This window comes from Phyllobates terribilis, unplaced genomic scaffold (genome assembly GCF_046119375.1).
Source record: "Phyllobates terribilis strain yellow unplaced genomic scaffold, ASM4611937v1 Scaffold_1__5_contigs__length_1240528914, whole genome shotgun sequence".
NCBI classification, from domain to species: Eukaryota; Metazoa; Chordata; class Amphibia; order Anura; family Dendrobatidae; genus Phyllobates; species Phyllobates terribilis.
Window position 1 is genome coordinate 857,142,141 of NW_027362761.1, and position 23,688 is coordinate 857,165,828.

The 23,688-nt window shown below is 45.1% G+C and overlaps 1 protein-coding gene across 2 annotated transcripts in view; it reads left to right on the plus strand.

Annotated features, from left to right (window-relative positions):
* Window positions 1-7,862: 7,862 nt before the first annotated feature.
* LOC141153714 (alcohol dehydrogenase 1-like) overlaps window positions 7,863-23,688 on the plus strand; it is a 163,503-nt gene continuing 147,677 nt past the window's right edge. The window contains exons 1-4 of one of the 2 annotated variants that reach the window (XM_073638783.1): window positions 7,863-8,031; window positions 11,091-11,192; window positions 14,390-14,531; window positions 21,488-21,575. In XM_073638783.1, coding sequence (XP_073494884.1) covers window positions 8,014-8,031; window positions 11,091-11,192; window positions 14,390-14,531; window positions 21,488-21,575 — 350 coding nt within the window. In that variant the 5' untranslated portion in view covers window positions 7,863-8,013. Of the gene's footprint in view, window positions 8,032-8,335; window positions 8,551-11,090; window positions 11,193-14,389; window positions 14,532-21,487; window positions 21,576-23,688 lie in introns of those variants that run through there. The other variant, XM_073638793.1, reaches the window with a different exon arrangement.

Below are 23,688 nucleotides of genomic sequence, written 5' to 3' on the forward strand. Positions count from 1 at the left end.
ATCAGGTAAGCCGGGGTACAGTTGGTGGAACCTACCGGGATGTGGTTGTATAGGTCCACTAGGTCGGGCAGCCTCTCAGGCCACAGACTGCGTTCTTCCAGGGGCAATGTTTTCAGAAGATCTATCACCACCTGGTTCATTTTCTCACAAAGTCCATTATTTTGCGGATGATAGGGTGTCGTCCTTATCTTCCGGCAGCCATACAGAGTGCAGAATTCTTGGAAGACCTCCGCTTCAAAGGCAGGTCCCTGGTCTGTCAACACTTGGTCCGGGTACCCGTGTGGACGGCAGAAATGCTGCTGGAAGGCTCTAGCTGCTGTTCGAGCTGTTAAGTCCTTGACGGGGACGACAACCAAGAACCGGGAGTAGTGATCCACGATGGTTAGTGCGTAGACGTAGCCACTTCTGCTTGGGGTCAGTTTTACATGATCCAAGGCTACCAGTTCCAACGGCTGCTTGGTGACGATGGACTGAAGGGGGGTCTTCTGGCTGGCACGGTCCTTCCTTCTTAGGTTGCACGGGCCACAGTCTCTGCACCACCTCTCGATGGTTCCCCTCATGCCTACCCAGTGGAACCGCCCGCGCAGCAGGAACTCCAGCTTCTTCCATCCGAAGTGTCCAGCCCCGTCGTGGTATGCCTCCATCACCACGGCTGCGTCTCTTCGTGGCACCACTACTTGCCAGATTAGTTCATGCGTCCGGGAGTTAACCATTCGGCGGCACAACTTCCCCTTATAAAGGAACAGTCGACTCTTCTCAGCCCACAGTTGCTTGGCTTCCTCCGGAGCGTCTGGGTCAAGGCGAGCCTCTGGCCGAGTCAGCATCTCCTTCACCAGTCGGACGGCAGGGTCACTGTCTTGCGTTTCCGCCCAGTTGTAGTGAGGCAAGGGATTAAACGTAGCAGCTTGCTTACTCCTTACCCGGTGGGAATACTGGATAGTCCCATGACGGTGGAACGCGGGGAGTTCGACTTCTTCCAGTCCCTCTGGATCTTCTCCTACGTCCGGTAGGTTTGGCATCCTGGACAGGGCGTCCGCGTTGGTATTGGAGCGTTCTGCCCGGTATTTGATTGTGAACTCGTAGTTGGACAGACGGGCCATCCATCTCTGCTCTAGGGCACCGAGTCTTGCTGTGTCCAGGTGTGTCAACGGGTTGTTATCCGTGTACACGGTGAACCGGGAGGAAGCGAGGTAGTGCTTAAAGCGTTCGGTGACTGCCCACACCACTGCCAGGAACTCTAGCTTAAATGAGCTGTAATTCTCAGGGTTTCTCTCGGTGGGTCGCAGTTTTCGGCTGGCGTAAGCGATTACTCGTTCTTTCCCCTGCTGGATCTGGGACAGCACGGCTCCTAGCCCGATGTTACTTGCGTCGGTGTAGAGGATAAAGGGCTGGCTGTAATCAGGGTACGCCAGGATTTCATCCCCCGTGAGGGCCATCTTCAGCTGGCGGAAGGACTCTTCTTCTAACTTCTCCCATCTGAAGGGTGGCTTCTGGTTCTTGGCCTTCCGGGACTGGCCTATCAGGAGGTCCTGCATAGGAGCTGCCTTTTTGGTGAAACCGGGGATGAATCTGCAGTAATAGCCTACCAACCCGAGAAACTGCCGCACTTCCTTTACACTGGAGGGACTTGGCCATTCCTTAATTGCGGTGATCTTATCAGGGTCGGGAGCCACTCCATCAGCGCTCACCACGTGTCCCAGGTACTGCACCTTTGGTTTCAGGAGGTGACACTTGGAGGGTTTCACCTTTAGGCCGTAGCTTGCCAGAGCTTCGAACACTTCCGCCAGGTGTTTCAGGTGGTCCTCATACGTCTTGGAATATACGATGACATCGTCCAGGTACAGCAGGACCGTCTGGAAGTTTCTGTGGCCCAGACAGCACTCCATTAATCGTTGGAAGGTTCCTGGTGCGTTGCAGAGTCCGAACGGCATGCAGGTAAACTCGCTAAGTCCCATCGGGGTGGTGAATGCGGTCTTCTCCCGGTCCGCCTCTGCTACAGGAACCTGCCAGTACCCACTAGTGAGATCCAAGGTAGAGAAGAAGTTAGCAGATATTAAAGCAGCCAAAGACTCCTCTATCCTTGGTAAGGGGTACGCATCCTTGTGTGTGATACGGTTGATTTTCCGGTAATCTACACACATCCTCATGGTGTTGTCTTTCTTTTTGACTAAGACTAGTGGAGCTGCCCAGGGGCTACAGCTATCCCTGATCACCCCAGCCTCCTTCATGTCTCTAAGCATCCCCTTGGCGTGTTGGTAGTGTGCAGGGGGTACGGGTCGATACCTCTCTTTTATGGGAGGATGGTCTCCCGTGGGGATGTGGTGTTCTACCCCCTTGACTCGCCCGAAGTCTAACGGGTGTTTACTAAACACTCTCTCGTACTCTTGAACCACCCGATAGACTCCCTGTTTCTGGTGTGAGGGAGTGGAGCCAGTACCCAAATGTAGTTGCTGACACCAGTCCTCCATTGTTTTCTGAGAGCCGTTACCTTCCTCCGGGGAAGATGGAGGCAAGGGTTCTACGGACTGTATGGAATCTTGATTGATGGTATACAATTTGGCTAGCGTGGCATACCGGGGCAGGTACACTTCCCTCTTCCCGATATTTATTATGCGAACGGGCACCCTCCCATGGCGTACATTGACCACCCCCCGTGCTGTCAAAATGGTGGGCCTACTGTCTGAGTAAACTGGTTCTACCATTGCCTGGTAATCTCTACCTCTCAGACCAATAGCTGCCCGGCACCAAATCATCATTTCACTTTTCGGGGGCATGGCAATAGGGAAAGGGTCACACATTCGCACGCTACCAATCTCACCACCGGAGAGTTCTAGCTGTTGCCGTCGCATCAGTGCCCGGATCTCTTTCTGGAGCACTCGCTGCTGGCTGGAGCTGGCGTTCTTGGCAACCTGCTGTAAAAGGAAAATCACCTCTGCAACAATTTTCAATTACATTAGTTCCTAGAGTTATCTTTGGGTGACTCTCGTGTTTGTCAATGTCTACAATGATCAGTCCCTGTGCTGCCAGTTCGACTCTACCGATTTTAATGGTCACCTCTTTAAATCCAATCTGTGGCACGGGCTGACCATTGCTGGCGATGATACTCAAGTCGTCGTCAGGGTAGCGGGTGATATCCGAGTCATTCCAGTACTGCTTGAAGAGCACGTACGGGATGGTGGTGACCTGTGACCCGGTGTCCAGTAGGGCACTCATAGGAATGCCATCCAGTACCACGGGTAAGACTGGATGTCCTCCCACATATTTGTCGCGCCAGTTTGATGGGCCTGGTGATCTTTTTCCTGGGGGTTGGCCCTCTACCCCAGGTTGTGCCAGTTTAAAGGACAGTACCTTGCCATATGTCCGGGTTGATTGCAGCGGCGGCAGATGGGTCGTCCGTCCTCGTTGTATCGGTCGCTGGGTCTTCCTCTGGCCGGTGGGGTCCTCCTTGGTCGACGCCACGGGATGTCCTCCGGTCCGGATGCCAGCTGGATCTTCCCTGGAGTGGAAACCTGTAAAGACTGCACAGTTCGGGTTAGCGCAGCAACGCTTTTAGCTAGCTCTTGGACCTGATGGTGCAGATCTGGAGCCGGGTCATTGTTCAAAGCCTGCGCACCAGCTCCCACAGGCCCTGCCGACAAGGGCGCCGCCTCCTGGTGGTAAGTGGTAGTGGGGCGTCTGGGGGTCACAACGCCACCTGGTGCCGGTTCTCGAAGCACCCGGATGGCTCTGTCCTTGAACTGTGCAAATCCCAGATGAGGGTCCTGTAAGGCCATTGCCCGCAACTGGGTTCGGTGGGCATTGCAATATAAACCCTCTATAAATTGTTCAGTCAACAGCCTGTCCTCGTCTCCCACGCCGTCAGGGTCGGTCTGCTTAATGGCTCTCAGGGCCTCTTGTAGGTTCAGGGCATAGTCCCTTATACTCTCATGTGCCCGCTGTTTGCACCTGTAGAATCTAAGCTTGATCTCGGCTGAGGTGCGGGTATCAAAGGTGTCCCTCAGTCGGGTTAGTATCCCTGCGACAGTCCTCCCCCCAGGTGGCCAGGACTTTACCTCCCTTTGGGCTGCCCCGTTTAATTGGGCCACCAGGATGCTCACTTTTTGCTCCTCTGTGAGGGGGTACACCTGGAAGAGGCTATCCAGCTTTTCTCTAAAGTCATGCAGGGTATGTGACTCCCCTGAGTACTGGGGTAGCCAGGCTGCCCCCGGGATATAGGGCATGGTGAAAGGCATGACCGCAACAGCGGTGGCGCTGGCGGGGGTTGAAGCGGTGAAGCTCTCCTCCGTATCCGACATCCTTCTCCCCCCTAGTGGACCGTGGCCTACCTTGCGATGATCCTCTTCCGTAGGCCGCGGCTCCGCAGTGGATCGTCAGGGTTGAGGACCTTCCGTCGCGCTCCTGTGACGTCGGCGTCTGCTGGGCTCCTTCCAGGACCTTACGCAACGTCCGGACGTGAGGCGGGGCTTCAGTTCTCGCGCGCTTTCGGAGTCCACGCCCCTCTTCTTCCCGCGCGGCGTCCTCAAGATGGCGTCCAATGGCGGGAAAACTCCACGTATGGCGGGAAGAAGGCCGAAGATGGCGCCGGATGGCAGGAAAACTCCACCGATGGCGGGAAGGAAGCGGAAGATGGCGCCGGATGGCGGGAATCTTCACCACAGGTAAGTTTGAACAGTCTTTTTCAGGCACGCAGTACCCGGTGGTTGCGGGCACGAAATCCTGCCGACTACGCCAAAAGTTGACGCGCCCCTGGGCCTTCTGTGTCGTGCGGCATCGCGTGCACGGGGGCTTACCCGGAGCCGGATCAGATGGGGTAGTAGTCTCGTGGCGGTGACCCGGTCCGTGCCCAGGGAGTCAAACTAAGTGGCGAGTCTATTAGCAGTAGATGTTGGATGACTACGCCACCCGTTGAATGCAGCTAAGGAGCTGCCGCTGCAGGGCAGACCGCTGAGGCCGGTGGTAGGATTGTGCAGCGTGATAGTATCACCCCCAACGGGAGGGGTATGGCCTCAGGGCAGCCGACGTGGATGATGGGGGTAGCAGGAATCACTCGGAGACGGTACGGTGTAGTTCAGGGTCTTTACTGGTGACAAAGATAGACCCTCCCGGAGTACTGGCTAGCGATCGGGGCCTGGTCAGTCCTTGAGCAGATGGGATCTCCCCTGGCCAGGCGGAGTTGTAGGCCTCCCAAACTGACTGTACTCTTCTGGCTACCTTGCTAGAGGCGGTTATAAGTAGCCCACGTCCCTGAGTGTACCGTGTGGTGCTCACCCGTATGGCCGGTGACTCTGGGCCTTCTAGCAGCTTCCGCTCCACGACGGCGGTGCTGGTCCCATGCGTGTGACCGTGCCTTCGGGTTTCTTGGCCAGAGGACCTGAAATCCCCTGCCTGACGGATTCTGCTGCTGGGTAGGAATAAGTCCCCACAGCCTCGGACTCCGGGTCCGGTAAGAAATCTTCTCAGTCAGGGCGAGCTCTGCAGCTGCCAGCCCCTGACTCCTTGTAACACTGCTCCCACAGAGCTCCTGTTGTTTCTTCCCATAGCTGCTTCTCTTCTCTGTCTCTACTTCTGGCATGGCCCAGGAGCTGGGCCCAGCCGGAGCCACAGCTCCCTGTCAGCCCTCCTGGCTGAACTCTCCCTCTGAACTCCCTAACCCTGCCTCAGCCCCAGGTTTATATAGGGGAAGTTCTTCCCCTCCCAGGACTGGGCAGGAGGTGTGGCATGCATAGGATTCCTGACCAAGAGACCTCCCACCTGCTCTCAGACATAACATTGCTGTCACTGTGGAAACCAGACCCCTGGGGTGCCACACCTGCACTTCTGTCTAGTGGGAGCACCGTTGAGCTGTCCCTCGGAAATGGGGGGTGTGTGCTGTATGCAGCTAACTGAGCCCTGGTCCATACTCCATCCGTACCCGGGAGTGGAATATCACACCTCTGGCAGAGGTGCAATACCCCTGTAGCGGCCGAACCCTCGGGGCGCTACACTTCCCCGTCTCTTATCACGAGCCTTGCCCATTTTAAAGTACGTATGATATTTCCCTGCTGAGAAAACAGTGCAGTATTTTTATCGCAGTAAAATTTGCCCACCTCAGATCCACTTCTTGCAGTGCAATAGCAATGTAGAGATGCTACTGGTTACCGGCCAAGTCTGGAGTTAAATTTTGAACGCACAAATGGCGCAGATTAAATAGAGTAGAATTTTTAGATGCTGAGAAAACTGCATTATTTTTAGTGCTGTAAAATTTGCCCACCTCAGATCAACTTGGTACAGTGCAATAGCAATATAGCGATGCTACTGGTTACCCGACAAGACTGGATTTAAATTTTGAGCACACAACTGCCGCAGTTTAAATAGCTTAGAATATTTTGATGCTGAGAAAACTTTGCAGTATTTTGATCGCAGCAAATTTAGCACACCTCTGATGGACTTTTTCACTGCTTGCACTATATATGTAATTCAAATCAACCAAGTCTGGCTGTATGCTTTTAACACAGAAAAGGACCAGTAGAAATGGTGTATTTCACGACAATTAGTAGGATTAAGAGCAAAAAGAATATTATTATTCCTGAGAAGGGCTATGGATATGAGTTCCAGCAGCAGAACGAATGTGCAATGAACCCTATCCTGTCCTACACTATTCCTCCACAAACTCTCCCTATCAGCAGTATTAATATTGATTAGAATGAGCCATTAATAGGGCTGTTGTTACAGATGAAAGAAATAAAAGTGGTATGGAATCTTTGCCTATAGGCTGGTAAAATTCTCTCCCTCGCTCAGCTGCATCTTTCCCTACTTTCCTGTTTCCTGTTTCCAGGGTAGACTGTGACGAACATAGGGTCCCGGGTCTTATATAAACCCGATGACACTATACGGCCAGCCAATCACAGTAATGCCACTACCAACATGGCTATGGCATTACAGTGACTGGCAGGCAATCCCTGCATGTTTATTGGCTGCCTAAAAAGCACCAAACATGCTGGGCGGGGACTCGAGCGCCCGCCCGAACATTGAAAAAATTCTCGCCGAGTAAGGAGCATCCTGAGCACAGTGATGCAAGTAACGAGTAGTAACAAGCATGCTCACTTATCACTAGCATACACCTCTTAAACGATTAGGTGCACCTTACTCCAACACTATAATACAAAGCTCCAGTCTTAATGAACTGGGCCCTATCAGTGCAATTTTTTATACGTACTATATCCCCACAAAGCTATGTGTTTAGTTTATGAAAGGACAGAAAGGTTTAGAGCAGGGTTCCACAACTCCAGTCCTCAAGGCCACCAACAGGTCATGTTTTCAGGATTTCCTTAGTATTGCACAGGTGATAATCACATCACCTGCACAGGCAATAATTCCATCACCTGAGCAATACTAAGGAAATCCTGAAAACATGATCTGTTGGTGGTCTTGAGGACTGGAGTTGGGGAACCCTGGTTTAGAGCTCACCACGCTTGTCCAAGCCATGTGAAGCTGAGAATACTGTATCGGTGGGTGCCAAATATTGCTGGTAAAGCCCATCAAAGCAAGATGAGAATAGAGGGATTTTGTGATACGTCCATCCATTGAATGGAATAAAAATTCTTTATTACAAATCCATAAAAATTAACAAATCCATGTGAAAGTGAATGCGTGAAACTGATGCGTTTCTGGTGCAAACAGGCGCCCTTATTCGTAGTAGTGTTTCATTTTTGGTGGCAGTTTGGGCTGACAAACTCCCTAATATTAAACTGAATTATCAAAATAAGCACTTAATATGTTCTAGTTTTGATCTTGATCTTTGCACACATTGCTGAGAGCTGTAGAGATAATCATTAATTAAAGTATTAATATTTGATGCCACAACATATTGTGCAATTATGTACAAAATGCCCTGAGCTCATCAGAATTCATGAGCAGCAGCCGCTGGGATTTACAACATTTGACAAAGAGTGAGTTGAGGAAACAGATCTGTGTTCACGAACCTTGAGTGATCCCTTCTGCCACTACCTACCACCAGGAAGGCCTATTGTAAGAATGCAGACTGCAGGAAAAGTAAGATCTGGGGAAATTTAACATATAATATTACATATAACAATGAGTTACAATGCAGATGAAAAAGGAAATTGAAAAGATTTTGTTCACAATGTGATACCTATAAAGGCTCAGGCTGCATTTACTGCTGCATTTACCGGTAATTTGGAAGAAGCAATGCTGTGAGTGGCTTGTTTGTCGTACCTTTGTTGTAGATATCCGTTTTGCTACTCGAGAAATCCATAGTTGAAATTTTAGCTAATGAGTTGTAAGTGCAGTGGGGTGGGCTATGCACTTACAATTTTCCTACCACTCTCCCTATTCTCCTTCCATCACCTGCCTCCTGTCCCTGACTGACTGACATGTCACTCATGTTTCAGTGACATGTCAGTCAAAGACAGGAGGCAGGCGGCAGTGGTGAATAGGGATAGAGTAAGGAGAACTGTAAATGCGGGGCCACCCCACGGCACTTACAACTCATTAGCATAAAGTTTCAAATACGGATTTCCCTAAAGCAGCAAAATGGATTTCTACAAAAAGGTAAGGATTTAATCAGCATTAAAGCGTCTTTACATATATGTCATTAGTCTGGGGTATAAAATCCTTATGACAGGTTCTCTTTAAGTACATTTATATAGAATAGCATGTAATACTGAAGGAAAAAGCTAGACTGTTTAGTTAAACTATGCGACTCAGGTAGCAAATTCGGTATAAGATATTTAAGGCTATGTGCCCACGATCAGGCTATAGCAGTACTTTGGATGATGCGTATTTTCGCTGCTTCCAAAATGCTGCCCTCTAATCACGCAGTTAAATACACATGTGTGCATTGAACAATGCAGATTTACTGCATCCAATACATTCTATTGGGGAAGTTTCTGTTGCAGAGACTAGCATCTCCGCAACAGAAATTAACATACTGTGGCTTGTAAAGCCACGCCACGGGTGAGTTTACGCAGTGTCAAATAGAAGCACAATGGGCATGGGATTTCTATAAATCCATCCACTGTGCTTGTAGAACGCAGCGTTTTGGACGCAGCGCAGGATTTCTATAAATCCATCCACTGTGCTTCTAATGTAGAACGCAGCGTTTTGGACGCAGCGCAGGATTTCTATAAATCCATCCACTGTGCTTCTAATGTAGAACGCAGCGTTTTGGACGCAGCGCTGGTGAGTTGGGTCCAAAACGCTGTTATTCCTGATCGTAGGCATGCAGCCTAAAAGTTTTGCAGTTTCACTAAATAAATGCTATCCTTGTATATTGTAAAATTAAACATTGTTTTAAATATACTGTCTGTATAAATTCCATATGGTTTTCAAAATCGCTGCTGCTGTCATTGAATAAAACTCTTCATTGTTGCTAACAATCTCTCCAGTTCATGTGATGGGCACGCAGGCGCTCAGCTTGTTATATAGTATATGTATCGAAACAACTGTGTGATCATCACATGACCACAACCAAATTTTATCCAAAATGAAAGGTCCAACTTAATGACAGCAAGAAGAGATCTTAAAAATCATGAGGAACGTGGTGAAGAAAATACATCAGCTAATTTTTACTGCAAAAAAATAATTTATATTTTTTTACCTGTAATTGCATCTCAGCTCTTTAGAAGGCTAGGCTGCCTTAAAAATTGTGTGAGTGTATGTGTGCATCTACGATCCTCAACGTTACCTATTCCTTTGTCTTCAAAGCTGAGAAATACAAATAATGTATATATAGTTTATTTGAATGCGAGAGAATTGGGCCGATTATGCTAAAGTCAATTGGATCAAACTCTGTCAGAGACGGAGCCGAGTGTCATTAGTGTGATCCGATTCTCTCGCATGAGAGAATCGTAGCACAGGTGCGGGGAAGACGGAGAACTTAATTTCTCCATCTTCTCCATTCTCTGTGTCCGTGGTAATCGGACTGCACTCGGATGTCCTTCAAGTTCAGTCCGATGTTTCACACACACCTATAAACTTGTATGGGTGCGCGTGATCCAACTATTGAATGAACTCGCAGCATGCTCTACAGCATACTCACACATCTGCACTACCCCATAATATATGGTGTATCAATGCTGAGAAATACAGGCACATCCATCATGCAATACCATCAGGGAGGTATCTGATTGGCTCCAAATTTATTCTGCAGCAGGACAGTGATGCCAAACATACAGCCAATGTCATTGTCTGCAGCACATCGCTCTCGGGATGTGTGGTCAGATGAAACACTTCCAGCCAATGCTCCTTCTGTGAGATCTGGCTTCTCTGCCAGTTGGAGCTTCCAGGCCATGATATCACCATTCATCGTGGAGTGCTCCAAGAGCTGCTGTCTAAGTCCTGCTTCCTCCATCCAGGGCTGTTCGTGATTGACAGGTTAATTTCTGTTCAAAGCACAAACCAGAAACATAACCATGTGGATAGATCAGGAATAGAGCAAAATTCTGACTGCATGTAAATTCCAAAAATGTAATAAGCTGTTGTCACAGAAAATCTCTTAAAACCTATCTACCCCAATCTGTGGCTGCCCTTTTTGTTTAAGAAAATCATGAACAGGAACAGAATGGTGATTTTTATAAATAACACTTATTATCAAGTATGCTGATAAGTGTCAGTAACACCACCCAACTCTTTAGCAAATGCTGGGTTAAAACTTCTGGGTCATGGGATGCCGAAATGCTAAGTGGATCCAACAACCCTCTGCAGTACTCTTTTTTAGATTGACCCCAAGATCACTCAGGAACATCCACTTTAGAGCTAAGTTTTATCAAGCACCTTCCCTTTTACAACCAGGTTTGTGTGACTGTCTAGGCAAGTTGACAAATGTCCTGTAGCATTACTTTATCTAAACTCAGGAGTGTAGAACCCAACCATGTAGTCTCTGTATGGAGTTTCCATGCTCTCTGTAGCTTCAGCTTGGGTAGAGATCTGCTCAGATGTCATAATACAATGTATCACATTTCTATTGAGCTATATGGCCCTAACTGATTTTATGCAGCGGGAAATAGAGTTTTTTTTTATTCCATGGACTATATGTATAAATACAATACAGAAAGCTCTGTTCATATCTGTTCTCATCTAATGTATTGCAGGTTATAAAGTGCAGGGCCGCTATTGCTTGGAGTGCACATCAGCCACTTGCCATTGAAGAAATTGAGGTGCAACCACCAAAAGCCAATGAAGTTCGGATAAAGGTAACAATATTTAGTGTCAGTAAAGCTATAGAGACCTTTCTTCACTTGGGGCGAATATTCTGGTTGCTGCCACCAGCTCTGTAATTAAAATGCCATTCTGGCATTTAGAAGAGAAACTCAAAATAATTCTGCAGGGTCATTGCACACACTGCAACAGTACAAGGCTAATACCTCACCACACACATGTATAATTACCATTTTATATCACACTGTTGTCCCCTATGTGCTCCAGCCGCAGACCAGGTGGGTAGGAGACGGTTCACATCTTACATTGCTGACGTCCTCTTCAGGCTGCTCTCCTTTTCCGCAGTCTCCATAGTTTTGTGCATTTCATATTGTGAAAAATGCAGCAACGGGGATAATAGAAACAACTACACAAAAGTAGATATAGATACCAGCAGGTGTAGTTCTATAGAAACTTAAAACTTAACGTTTAATACCATTAGATAAAATATATGCCAAATGCAAGGACCTAAAAACACACAGTTTGACTGCCTGTGGTATATAATAACCAAGAGAACTTCCATATATTGTTACTTCCAGAGATATAGATATATGTCATATAAGCATATTACATCTCTAACACAAACCAAGGAAGGAATGGCAAATAGGAAAAAAGATAATGAAGCCCACAGTACACTATATCAACTTATTGTACCCCAATATGTGGGAACATGAAGACATTCACCCTGAGATATGGGAACATGAAAACACTCGCCCCATCAATGGTGGCCATTTAACTCTGCTATATAGAAATGGAACATCCTCACCAATTTTGATGACTGTCCATGCTCTCGGATCCCAGAGGGGGCTCCATATGATGGTGGTGAACCGAAATTCATAAGGTCACCAACCAAATACCGCTCCCCAGATGCCGCTCCCGACGCGTTTCTTAGCCTTAGCTATTCATCAGGGGAAAGAAAAAAGAGGACATGCGGTATGCACGCTGCCCAAAGTCGCGCAGCTCATTCACCAGACAGCGCTACTTCATGCTCTATTAGATCCTCTTTTGAATCCTAATCGCGCTCTGTTCATAATCGTGTCACTTCCGGTTCCGGTCACCTGACATCCGGTATGTGGAACGCAGATGCCGGCCGTGACACGCAGACGTCACTTCCGGTATGCGCGTCATAGACAAGGAAAATTCGCACATAACGGAGCGATAGCTAGGGGACACGCAGGATCACCAGCCGGCATCCTGCTTTGGATGTCACCATAAAAGGAGTCTCATCCATGAATATCCCAAGCCATGGAAAGTGTCCAGAACATATAATAACTGGCACTTATCCTGGCAACATACCATATGTACCGCGGTATATATAAAACACGCGTTCATTTTACCCCAGTGGTTAGAAAGCTGGAAATGCTTCATAGGTCCAGAATCGCACAGTGAAGCTACGGCCCAGCCCCAGGAGCGCACTTTAAACCCAAAATAGTGATGAAAGAAAAATAACAAAAACAGAAACAAAAAAATATATAAAAATAGGAAGGAGAGGGGTATGAAGGGATATGAGGGAACATAAGGGAAGGATGGAGAGGGACCGCACCTCATAGAGTTGGAGAGTTAGAGGAATCTGTCTGAGATGATCTAGTGAATCCTGCTTTGAGCAGGGGGTTGGACCAGATGACCCAGGAGGTCCCTTCCAACTCTACCATTCTATGATTCTATGATTCTATGAATGTATGTAGGGAACCAGGGGACCTATAAACATCCCTATTCAGCACCTGAAGTAATATCCCTACCTGACAGTGGAGGTTGGCACCCTATAAACCTGCGCAAATGGCGCCCCCACTCCTCGACGGCTGTCCCTACACTCCTCTCCCTAATTCACCCTATATCTATAGGAACGGCCTGTAAGACAGCTGCTCATTGAGGCCGTAGGGAGCCGTTGTCCGCATTCTGAAGATCCACTTCGTCTCTCTTTGCAGGATCAGTTTGTCCCAGTCGCCCCCTCTTGGTGGGGCCGTAACTTTGTCAATTCCCATGTAGCGTATTATATCCCTACTGTTCGGATGTACGTTATTCACGTGTTTTGCCAGGGGGGTATCTCTTTTCAGGGCGATATCTCTTTGGTGCTCTCCTACTCTTCTTCTCAATTCTCTCTTTGTCTTCCCTATATATTCCATTCCGCAGACACATTTAGCCATATAGATAATTCCCTTCGATCTACAATTAATGAAATGTTTGACAACAAATGTTTTTCCGGTGACATTACTTATGAAGTCTTTCCCTTGCGTAATAACTTTACATGATACGCATCCACTACATCTAAAACAGCCAGTTATGGAGCTTTTCAGCTTTTTGTTCCCCATATGGCCCATATAGTGACTGTGGACCAATCTGTCCCTAAGGGATCTGCCCTTTTTATATGTAATCATAGGTCTTGAGTCGACCATGTTACCAATATCCTCGTCCATTAATAGAATCGGCCAATGCATTAGTTCCCCATTATTCCCGCCTATAACTCCAAGTGCTGGCACTGAGCAAAGTGAAGTGAAAATACCGGCGTATCCCTAGGCAGAAAGTTAAATAGCAAATTATATACAAAATTTGTAGCCAGTAAGTGGGGAGTGATTTGGGAAACTACAGAAGATATTTAACAACTATATATTAAGAATTTTCTCTTTATACTGCATACTTTCAAAAGGAGTTAAGTTTTTTTTTTTAATACCAGAATACCCCAATAAATATCAGACTACCTTTTTGTCACTCAGTACAAATGGAGATACATTAAATTAAACAGGGAATGAATCAAATAATCAAATGAGTGCACTAGAAGTAAAACTTTCATTTGGGCCACTTAAAACTCTGTGATTTCAATGTGTCCATTCTTATTCCTCTCATGGCAGTAACACATCTAGATTACTCATCCATGTTTTTCGTTTACAAAACTGAACTCCTGAAACTGGTAATCCAAAGGGGTGCAACAGTGATATAGTACTCTCTTTTTCATAATAGGCAATTTTAGTCCCATGCAACATTGGGTAGGGACAACTAGCCATACACAACTCCTGCAGTAGTACATTGCAAACATTGCGCTCTGTAGTGACAATCCTCCTTTATGTAGATTGTACTGTATATTGTTACATTATTTGTGTGAAATCTGGATCAAAAATCTGCTCTGAAAGCCTGTGACAGTTTTACTACTGAACATTAATACTAAATGTATAAAGATTATTATTTGCTTTGTATGCAGGTTTTTAGTTCAGGAATATGTCGGACCGACGATCACGCGATGCATGGAGATATGGAAAATATACATTTTCCAGTTATTCTTGGCCATGAAGGTGCTGGAGTGGTTGAAAGTGTTGGTGACCAAGTGACGGAACTAAAACCAGGTATAAATATGCATCTGGATTCATGAATATGGATATAAGTAACAATTATTTGGGATTTACAGTACTCTCTTCTTATCTACTACATGGATCCATCATAAATTCAAGTTCATGTGATGAGGATTAATTTCAAGTTTTCTGTATGATATTGTGTAATACATTGAATGTGAATGGAGTTTTCTTAGATATGTTGTGAAAAAACTTGCAAGTAATTGAGGGCATGATGCAAATCCATGCACTTAGAACGTGGCATAATTGAATTTGTTTATTTCGAGACTAGCCAGATGATAACTGATGTTATGACAAAGCCACTTCCAAGTGCCAAGAATTCAGAACCACTATGGAACCAACATGATAAGTAGTTGTTGAGTGAGGATGTTGGAATAATGCTTATTATTGTATATATTCCAACAACTATTATTTACTGCTGTTTACTAGTGCATGAGTTTCTGTCTTCAGCATTAGGGTTTTATTGCAGGAAAAGCGCTGTTAAAAAAACAACAACAGGAAGTTCCCGCACCGTTCCCTGCACATTAACCCCCTCAATGCTGCGATCGAAGTCAATTGCAGCATTGCGGGGGCAAGGGGAGGTGATCGCAATACTCACCTCCTCTCCCGGCCTCCAGCGCTGTCTGCCGCGGCTTCCCGGATGTTGCCATTATGACCCGATGTCGTCATGACAACATCCGGGTCACCAGACAGCAGGAAGATACTATGGTCATGCGCAGTGCATGACCTAAGTATCTTTTGCATCTGCAGCGCTGACAGCCTGTATAGCACAGGGATGGTGCTCCATCCCTATGCTATACTGGCGATCAGAATGTAAAAAGTGAAAGTTCCAATAGTGGGTCAAAGTATAAAAGTCCAAAAAGTGTTAAAAAATGGGAAAAAATTGTAAAAATATTAAAAAAATAAATAAAAAATAATCCACCAAAATAAAATTATAATGGACCCATCAATAAATATTATTATGAAAAAAACAAAACAAAACAATAAAAGTACATATATTTGGTATCGCCGCGTCCGCAAGGACCTTACCTATAAAACTGTCCCACTAGTTAACCCCTTTAGTGAACACGGTAAAATAAAAAAATAAAAAAAAACGAAGCAAAAAACAATACTTTATCATCATGAAAATGGTACCGCTAAAAATGTCATCTTGTCCCGCAAAAAACAAGTCGCCATACAGCTCCATCAGCTGAAAAATAAAGTTATAGCTCTCAGAATAAAGCGATGCAAAAAATTTTTTTTTCTATAAAATAGCTTTTATTGTGTAAAAGCGCCAAAACATAGAAAAACTGTATAAATGTGGTACCGCTGTAAACGTACTGACCCGAAGAATAAAGCTACCTTATCAATTTTACCACACGCGGAACAGCATAAAAAAACCCCATAAAAACAATTCCAGAATTGCTGGTTTTTGTTTATTCTGCCTCCCAAAAATCGAAATAGAAAGCGATCAAAAAATGTCACGTGCCTGAAAATGGTACCAATAAAAACGTCAACTCATCCCGCAAAAAACAAGCTGTCACATGACTCTGTCGGCCAAAATAAGGAAAAATTATAGCTCTCAAAATATTGCGATGCAAAAACTAGATTTTACAAAAAATGCGTCTTTTAGTGTGTGACAGCTGTCAATCATAAAAACCAGATATGATTCTGGTATCGCTGTAATCTCACCGACCCGAAGAATAAAGTTGTCTAATCACTTATACCACACGAGGAACAGCGTAAAAAATAAACTCTAGGGTTGGGGTTGGGCTAGGGGTTGGGCTAGGGTTGAGGTTGGGGTTAGGGTTGGGCTAGAGTTAGGGTTGGGGTTGGGCTTTTATTAGGGTTGGGGGTTGGGATTTTTTTCAAAAGTAAAAAAAAAGATGACGATATGATGATTAGTGTTGAGCGCAATTGCTCGCTACTTGAGTTTGCATCGGGTGCTTGGGTATGCAATGAGTATCGCGGGTGCTCGAGTGACATGCTCGAGTCTCAGCCCCATATGCTTCGTGGCCAAAAAAAACTCATGGGGATTGCCTGCCATGCACGAGCGATCCCCGCATGGTTTTTTTTGAGTGTCTAATAACCATGAAACATGCGAGCGGGGACTCGAGCAAGTCACTCAAGCATGTGCGATACATGGTGCATACCTGAGTACCCGATGCAAACTCAAGTAGCGAGCACTTGCGCTCAAGACTAATGACAACTTATTCAATATGATGACCTAATGTTATCAAATTCTGTCGTACCTCTGGGTTCAAAATGTTCACTATACCCCTTGATAAAATCCTTGAGGGGTGCAGTCTCCAAAATGGGGTCACTTGTGGGGGGTTTCCACTATTTAGGGACATCAGGGGCTCTCCAAACACGACATGGCGTCCGCTCTCAATTCCAGCCAATTTTACGTTCAAAAAGTCACACAGTGCTCCTTCCCTTCTGAACTCTGCCGTGCGCCCAAACACTGTATTTTCCCCACATATGGGGTATTGGCGTACTCAAGAGAAATTGTGCAACAGTTTTTGGGGTCCATTTTCTCCTCTTACCCTTGTGAAAATAAAAAAATTGGGGCTAAAACATCATTTTGTGGAAAAAGTTTGATTTTTTTATTTTCACGGCTCCATGTTATAAACTTCTGTAAAGCACTTGGGGGTTCACGGTGGTCATCACACATCTAGATAAGTTCCCTGAGGCGTCTATTTTCCAAAATGGCGTCACTTGTGGGGGTTTTCCACTGTTTAGGCACATCAGGGTCTCTCCAAAGGCAACATGGCGTCCGCTAATTATTCAAGCAAATTTTACATTCAAAAAGTCAAATGGCGCTCCTTCCCTTCCAAAACCTGTCGTGTGCCCAAACAGTGGTTTTCCCCCACATATGGGGTATCTGATTACTCAGGAGAAATTGCACAACAAACTGCATGGTGCAATTTCTCCTGTTACCCTTTGAAAATGCAAAATTGGGGGCTGAAAAACATTTTTATTGCAAAAATGTGAAAATTTTATTTTTACAGCTCAATATTCTAAGCTTCTGTGAAGCACGTGGGGGTTCAAGGTGCTCACCACACATCTAGATAAGTTCCCTGAGGGGTCTAGTTTCCGAAATGGTGTCACTTGTGGGGGGTTTCCACTGTTTAGACACATCAGGGGCTCCCCAAACGCAACATGGCGTCTGCTAATTATTCAAGCAACTTTTACAATCAAAAAGTCAAATGGCACTCCTTCCCTTCCGAACCCTGCTGTGCGCCCAAACAGTGGTTTTCCACCACATATGGGTATCTGCGTGCTCAGGGGAAATTGCACAACAGATTTTGGGGTCCATTTTTTCCTGTTACCCCTGTGAAAATAAAAAAAAATAGGACTAAAGTAACATTTTTGTGAAAAAAGTTAAATGTTCATTTTTTTCTTCCGCATTCCAAAAATTCCTGTGAAGCACCTGAAGGGTTAATAAAGTTCTTAAATGTGGTTTTGAGCACCTTGGGGGGTGCAGTTTTTAGAATTGTCACTTTTGGGTGTTTTCTGTCACAAAGGCCCCTCAAAGTCACTTCAAATGTGATGTGGTCACTAAAAAAATGGTTTTGTAAATTTTGTTGGAAAAATGAGAAATCGCTGGTCAACTTTTAACCCTTATAGCTCCCTAATAAAAAAAAGTTACTTCCAAAATTGTGCTGATGTAAAGTTTTCGCCAAATTTCCGTTTTTTTCACAAATAAATGCAAGTGATATCGAAGAAATTTTTCCACAATCATGAAGTACAATATGTCACGAAACAACACTCTCAGAATCAGGGGGATCCATTGAAGCGTTCCAGAGTAATTACCTCATAAAGTGTCAGTGGTCAGAATTGTAAAAATTGGCCTGGTCATTAACGTGCAAACCACCCTGGGGGGTAAAGGGGTTAAGTGATGGCAATCAAGCAGCGCGGCCTCCACAGCCACATTCCAAAGGAGCTGGACAGGAGACAAGGCAGGAGCAGGTGAGCGAAGCTGGTTGCCGGCGTCCATACAGGTATATTAGCTCCTTTGACACATGTGTGGAGGAGTTTGCTCAGTACAAGGAGGGTACAGACAGCTGTAATGTATAATCTATCATGGGATGTATGCGGTGTACTATATGCCTGCGCCTCAGTGCAGCTAATGTGTACATCTGTTGGGTACAAATGTACACTGTTTTACCCTAGTCAAGCAGAGGGCAAATATAAAATCATAGAATATAAAATCTCATGTACTTTTACCACATAAGCAAATATAACAACATTTCCTAGCACAGCCGGGAAGATGCACAAGCAAAATTAAAAGCGCCGTCCCGACCCGTCCGCGTCACTACTAGCAGCCACAGCCACACAGTGCATTGCGCGTCGCCATTCCTGTTTAAGTGATAGTAATCAAGCAGCGTGTCCTCCACAGCCACATTCCAGAAGAGCTGGACAGGTGGAGGTGAGCGAGGCTTCTTGCTGGCGTCCTCATATTAAAAATATTTCTAATGTGTCTGTATGTCTGTGAGTTTGCATGTATGATGTGAATATCTGTGTATGACTGTGTATATATTTATGTCTGTTTATATGTGGTTTGTGAATTTGTCTTTAAGTATGTATATGTACGTATGCCTGTATGTGTACATATCTGTGTATATGTTTGTGTGCATGCATGTCTGTGTATTGTACAGTGGTGGCCAAAAGTATTGGCACCCCTGCAATTCTGTCAGATAATACTCAGTTTCTTCCTGAAAATGATTGCAATCACAAATTCTTTGGTATTATCTTCATTTAATTTGCTTGCAAGTAAAAAACACAAAAGAGAATGAAGCAAAAATCAAATCATTGATCATTTCACACAAAACTCCCAAAATGGGACAGACAAAAGTATTGGCACCCTCAGCCTAATACTTGGTTGCACAACCTTTAGCCAAAATAACTGCGAACAACCGCTTCCGGTAACCATCAATGAGTTTCTTACAATGCTCTGCTGGAATTGTAGACCATTCTTCTTTGGCAAACTGCTCCAGGTCCCTGATATTTGAAGGGTGCCTTCTCCAAACTGCCATTTTGAGATCTCTCCACAGGTGTTCTATGGGATTCAGGTCTGGACTCATTGCTGGCCACCTTAGAAGTCTCCAGTGCTTTCTCTCAAACCATTTTATAGTGCTTTTGGAAGTGTGTTTTGGGTCATTGTCCTGCTGGAAGACCCATGACCTCTGAGGGAGACCCAGCTTTCTCACACTGGGCCCTACATTTTGCTGCAAAATTTGTTGGTAGTCTTCAGACTTCATAATACCATGCACACGGTCAAGCAGTCCAGTGCCAGAGGCAGCAAAGCAACCCCAAAACATCAGGGAACCTCCGCCATGTTTGACTGTAGGGACCATGTTCTTTTCTTTGAATGCCTCTTTTTTTTCCCTGTACACTCTATGTTGATGCTTTTTCCCAAAAAGCTCTACTTTTGTCTCATCTGACCAGAGAACATTCTTCCAAAACGTTTTAGGCTTTCTCAGGTAAGTTTTGGCAAACTCCAGCCTGGCTTTTTTATGTCTCGGGATAAGAAGTGGGGTCTTCCCGGGTATCCTACCATACAGTCCCTTTTCATTCAGACGCCGACGGATAGTACAGGTTGACACTGTTGTACCCTCGGACTGCAGGGCAGCTTGAACTTGTTTGGATGTTAGTCGAGGTTCTTTATCCACCATCCGCACAATCTTGCGTTGAAATCTCTCGTCAATTTTTCCTTTCCGTCCACATCTAGGGAGGTTAGCCACAGTGCCATGGGCTTTAAACTTCTTGATGACACTGCGCACAGAAGACACAGGAACATTCAGGTCTTTGGAGATGGACTTGTAGCCTTGAGATTGCTCATGCTTCCTCACAATTTGGTTTCTCAAGTCCTCAGACAGTTCTTTGGTCTTCTTTCTTTTCTCCATGCTCAATGTGGTACACACAAGAACACAGGACAGAGGTTGAGTCAACTTTAATCCATGTTAACTGGCTGCAAGTGTGATTTAGTTATTGCCAACACCTGTTAGGTGCCACAGGTAAGTTACAGGTGCTGTTAATTACACGAATTAGAGAAGCATCACATGATTTTTCAAACAGTGCCAATACTTTTGTTCACCCCCTTTTTTAGGTTTGGTGTGGAATTGTATCCAATTTGGCTTTAGGACAATTCTTGTTGTGTTTTTTCATTGAAGACAAATTAAATGAAGATAATAATACCCAAGAATTTGTGATTGCAATCATTTTCAGGAAGAAACTGAGTATTATCTGACAGAATTGCAGGGGTGCCAATACTTTTGGCCACCACTGTATATGTGCATATCTGTGTACCGTGTGTATGTGTGCAAGCAAGTCTGCGTAACGTGTATACTGGAAATGTCTGTGTACTGTATGTGTGTGCAAGTCTGCATATTGTATGTATGTGCATGTCTGCATATGTGAAGGATGAGGGGCAGGCTGGACCCTGTGTTATATACCTATATTTCTCCGCCGTATCTGTGCATCATGAATCGTGGTATGTGTTAACAGGGCCCACTGAGACTCTTTCGCCCGGGGCCCAAGAAAACCTGGAGCTGGCCTTGCCTCTACACACATCAGACTTTTGGCGAGGATCATTCCAATCTGCCAGTTCGGACCATATTAGTCTAATGTGTATAACAGCCTTTAGATCTGTTAGGGCTTCAAGCTTCAAAACACAGATAAAAATGCTTCACTAAATGACAGTATACAAAAGTTTTTAAAAAGATGAATTTAATAAAGTTTTATAGTGGTCCATCTCTGGTCCACTGCCCCATTTCACCACGCGGAGACATGTAGAAGTTGAAATGCAGCGGCTGGCAAGAATGTTCTATGGAACTGATTTAAACAGATCAGCATAGTACAAAATAAAGCTGTTCAAACACATCTTCAGATCAATGATAGGCTACTACCTATTGAATAATCTGATTAATTCTGATTACTATTATTATTTTTTGTGTTTTGATTTCAAGGGGACAAAGTAATCCCACTGTGTGTTCCTCAGTGTGGAAAGTGCAGTCCTTGTCTTAGCCCGAACACCAACTGCTGTCTAAAAACACAGTAAGTATGTTCTGTCTATAAACTTCAATTAATCGGCCTTTAAATTTATTCTTCTCATCACTGCACAAACAGTTGCCAGCTCTGTGGCCACTACTTTTAATTGGCTCATTGTAGAATACATGGAATAGGCACATATGGAGAAGACCTACTCTTGGGATCTGGACAGACTTGTGTCTGCTTGTTAGGCTGAAGTCACACGAGCGTAAAAACACGGCCGAGTGCTATATGATAAAACATGGCATAGCACTGGGACAAGACTTATTCTATGGGGCAGCTCAGATATGCGACTATTTGCTCATGCTGCAATTGGATCTGAAAATCAGATCACGCTCACCCGTACAAGTCTATGGGTGCATGTGAAACATTGAACTGCACTTGGATGTCATCCGAGTGCAGTGCGATTACAGTGGATGCCGGCAATGAAGGAGATGAAGAAATTACTTTCTCTGTCTCCCCCACAGCTTTGCTGTGAATCTCTCATGCGAGAGGATCGGAGTACAAAGCACTTACAATCGGCTCACGCTCGCAGCAGAGTTTCATTAGCATATCGCATCCTATGTTCTCACATCGAATGCTATACGTTAATGTGACCCTGGCCTTATAATAAAATACTGCAGCAAATCTTACTTTCAAACAATTGAGCTGAACTATATGGCAAGGGATTACGACCATAATTGGTGATCAATCAGTGTGGGTACTCCTGATATATATACACAGCCTACAGGAAAAACGGAGTATACTACGCAAGAAACAGTATAGAGCAATAACAGCTTGAATGTATCTAAAACATCAATTTTATTATGCATACATGATAAAACCAAGACAAAATATTAAAAATAGCAGGTCAATGGAGGGAAATGCACAGAAGCAGAGCGGCAACCCATGGGGTTCACATGGGGTCATCTGTACAATAAGGTGATTCAAGAGTTGCAAAAAGGCACAAAAATAGATATGTCTAGGTAAAGAAAGGTTGTTCTATACATCAAATGCCAAAATAGTGCCTGATCTAAGTGGTATTGTAACCCCAGCAACCTAGAATACTGAGTCTCAAAAGGGATAAGAGCGATGGGAGAAAGTCACGTGACTACCCATCGATGTACCTAACAGACTCACCCATGTTAAAGTAGGGACCTGGTGCCGCGCTGAAGCCCCGACGCGCGTTTCGCGTTTGCTTCCTCGGGGGGCTGTGGTGATGTGTGTAATGGCCTTCTTTATATGTCTCTGTCTCGGTCACTTCCGCTACGTCACTTCCGGCCAGTTCCTGATGAGAGTGCGGGTAGGAACAAATGTTCCAGTGACGTCAGTAACCAGCACTCCCGTCATGCGGAAGCCTTATGAGACGCAGCCGGATAAGTGGTACATCGCGCATGCGTTGCTAGCAGCGGGCATTTTTAGTAGGGGACAAGTGATGGGCAAAAAATCAAAGTAAGAAGCAAGTTATGATAACGGCCAAAAAGTCCATCTAATAGTTATACAAGTAAAGGCAGCATTTACTATTTCAAGTTGCATATAAATAAATAGAGTATATTGCGTAGATCATATACATTCTTACATAAATATCAGAGAATTTGGTTAACATACAGGTAAAAAATGCTTATAAGCAGGACGTTTTGCGATGTGCCTCATATTCTCAGATATATTGACAGAACATTTGTCCCTTGTGCATCTGGACATCCCAAGTGTGATCCAGACGTGTATTGTGAGGGCGGCCCCAGAATATGACTACTATGAAAAAATGGATAAAAATTAGGAACACACATAATTAAAACATAGGGAAAAGAGGATGACTCCTCAACTTAAAGGAACGCAAATCTTACTTTGCTAGATATTACCAAGATCAGTGATGCTGATGCTGAGACTCGATTTCTGCCACCAGCCCTTCTGCAATACAGAGGTCCTCCTGGACTTCATGTTAGTGGAAATTATGGGCCATGCACTGCTCACAGCATCGGTACAGCTAGCTCTTTCATACTGAATGATGGATGGCTGCTTTATCTAATAAGATATCAGAAGATTGAAATGGTTTTTATGTTGTTCTCCTATGACAGATAACCTCTTCAAAAAGAGATCAGTTTATAATATAAGGGAGGATGCCATCAGCTGCTCTTTACCA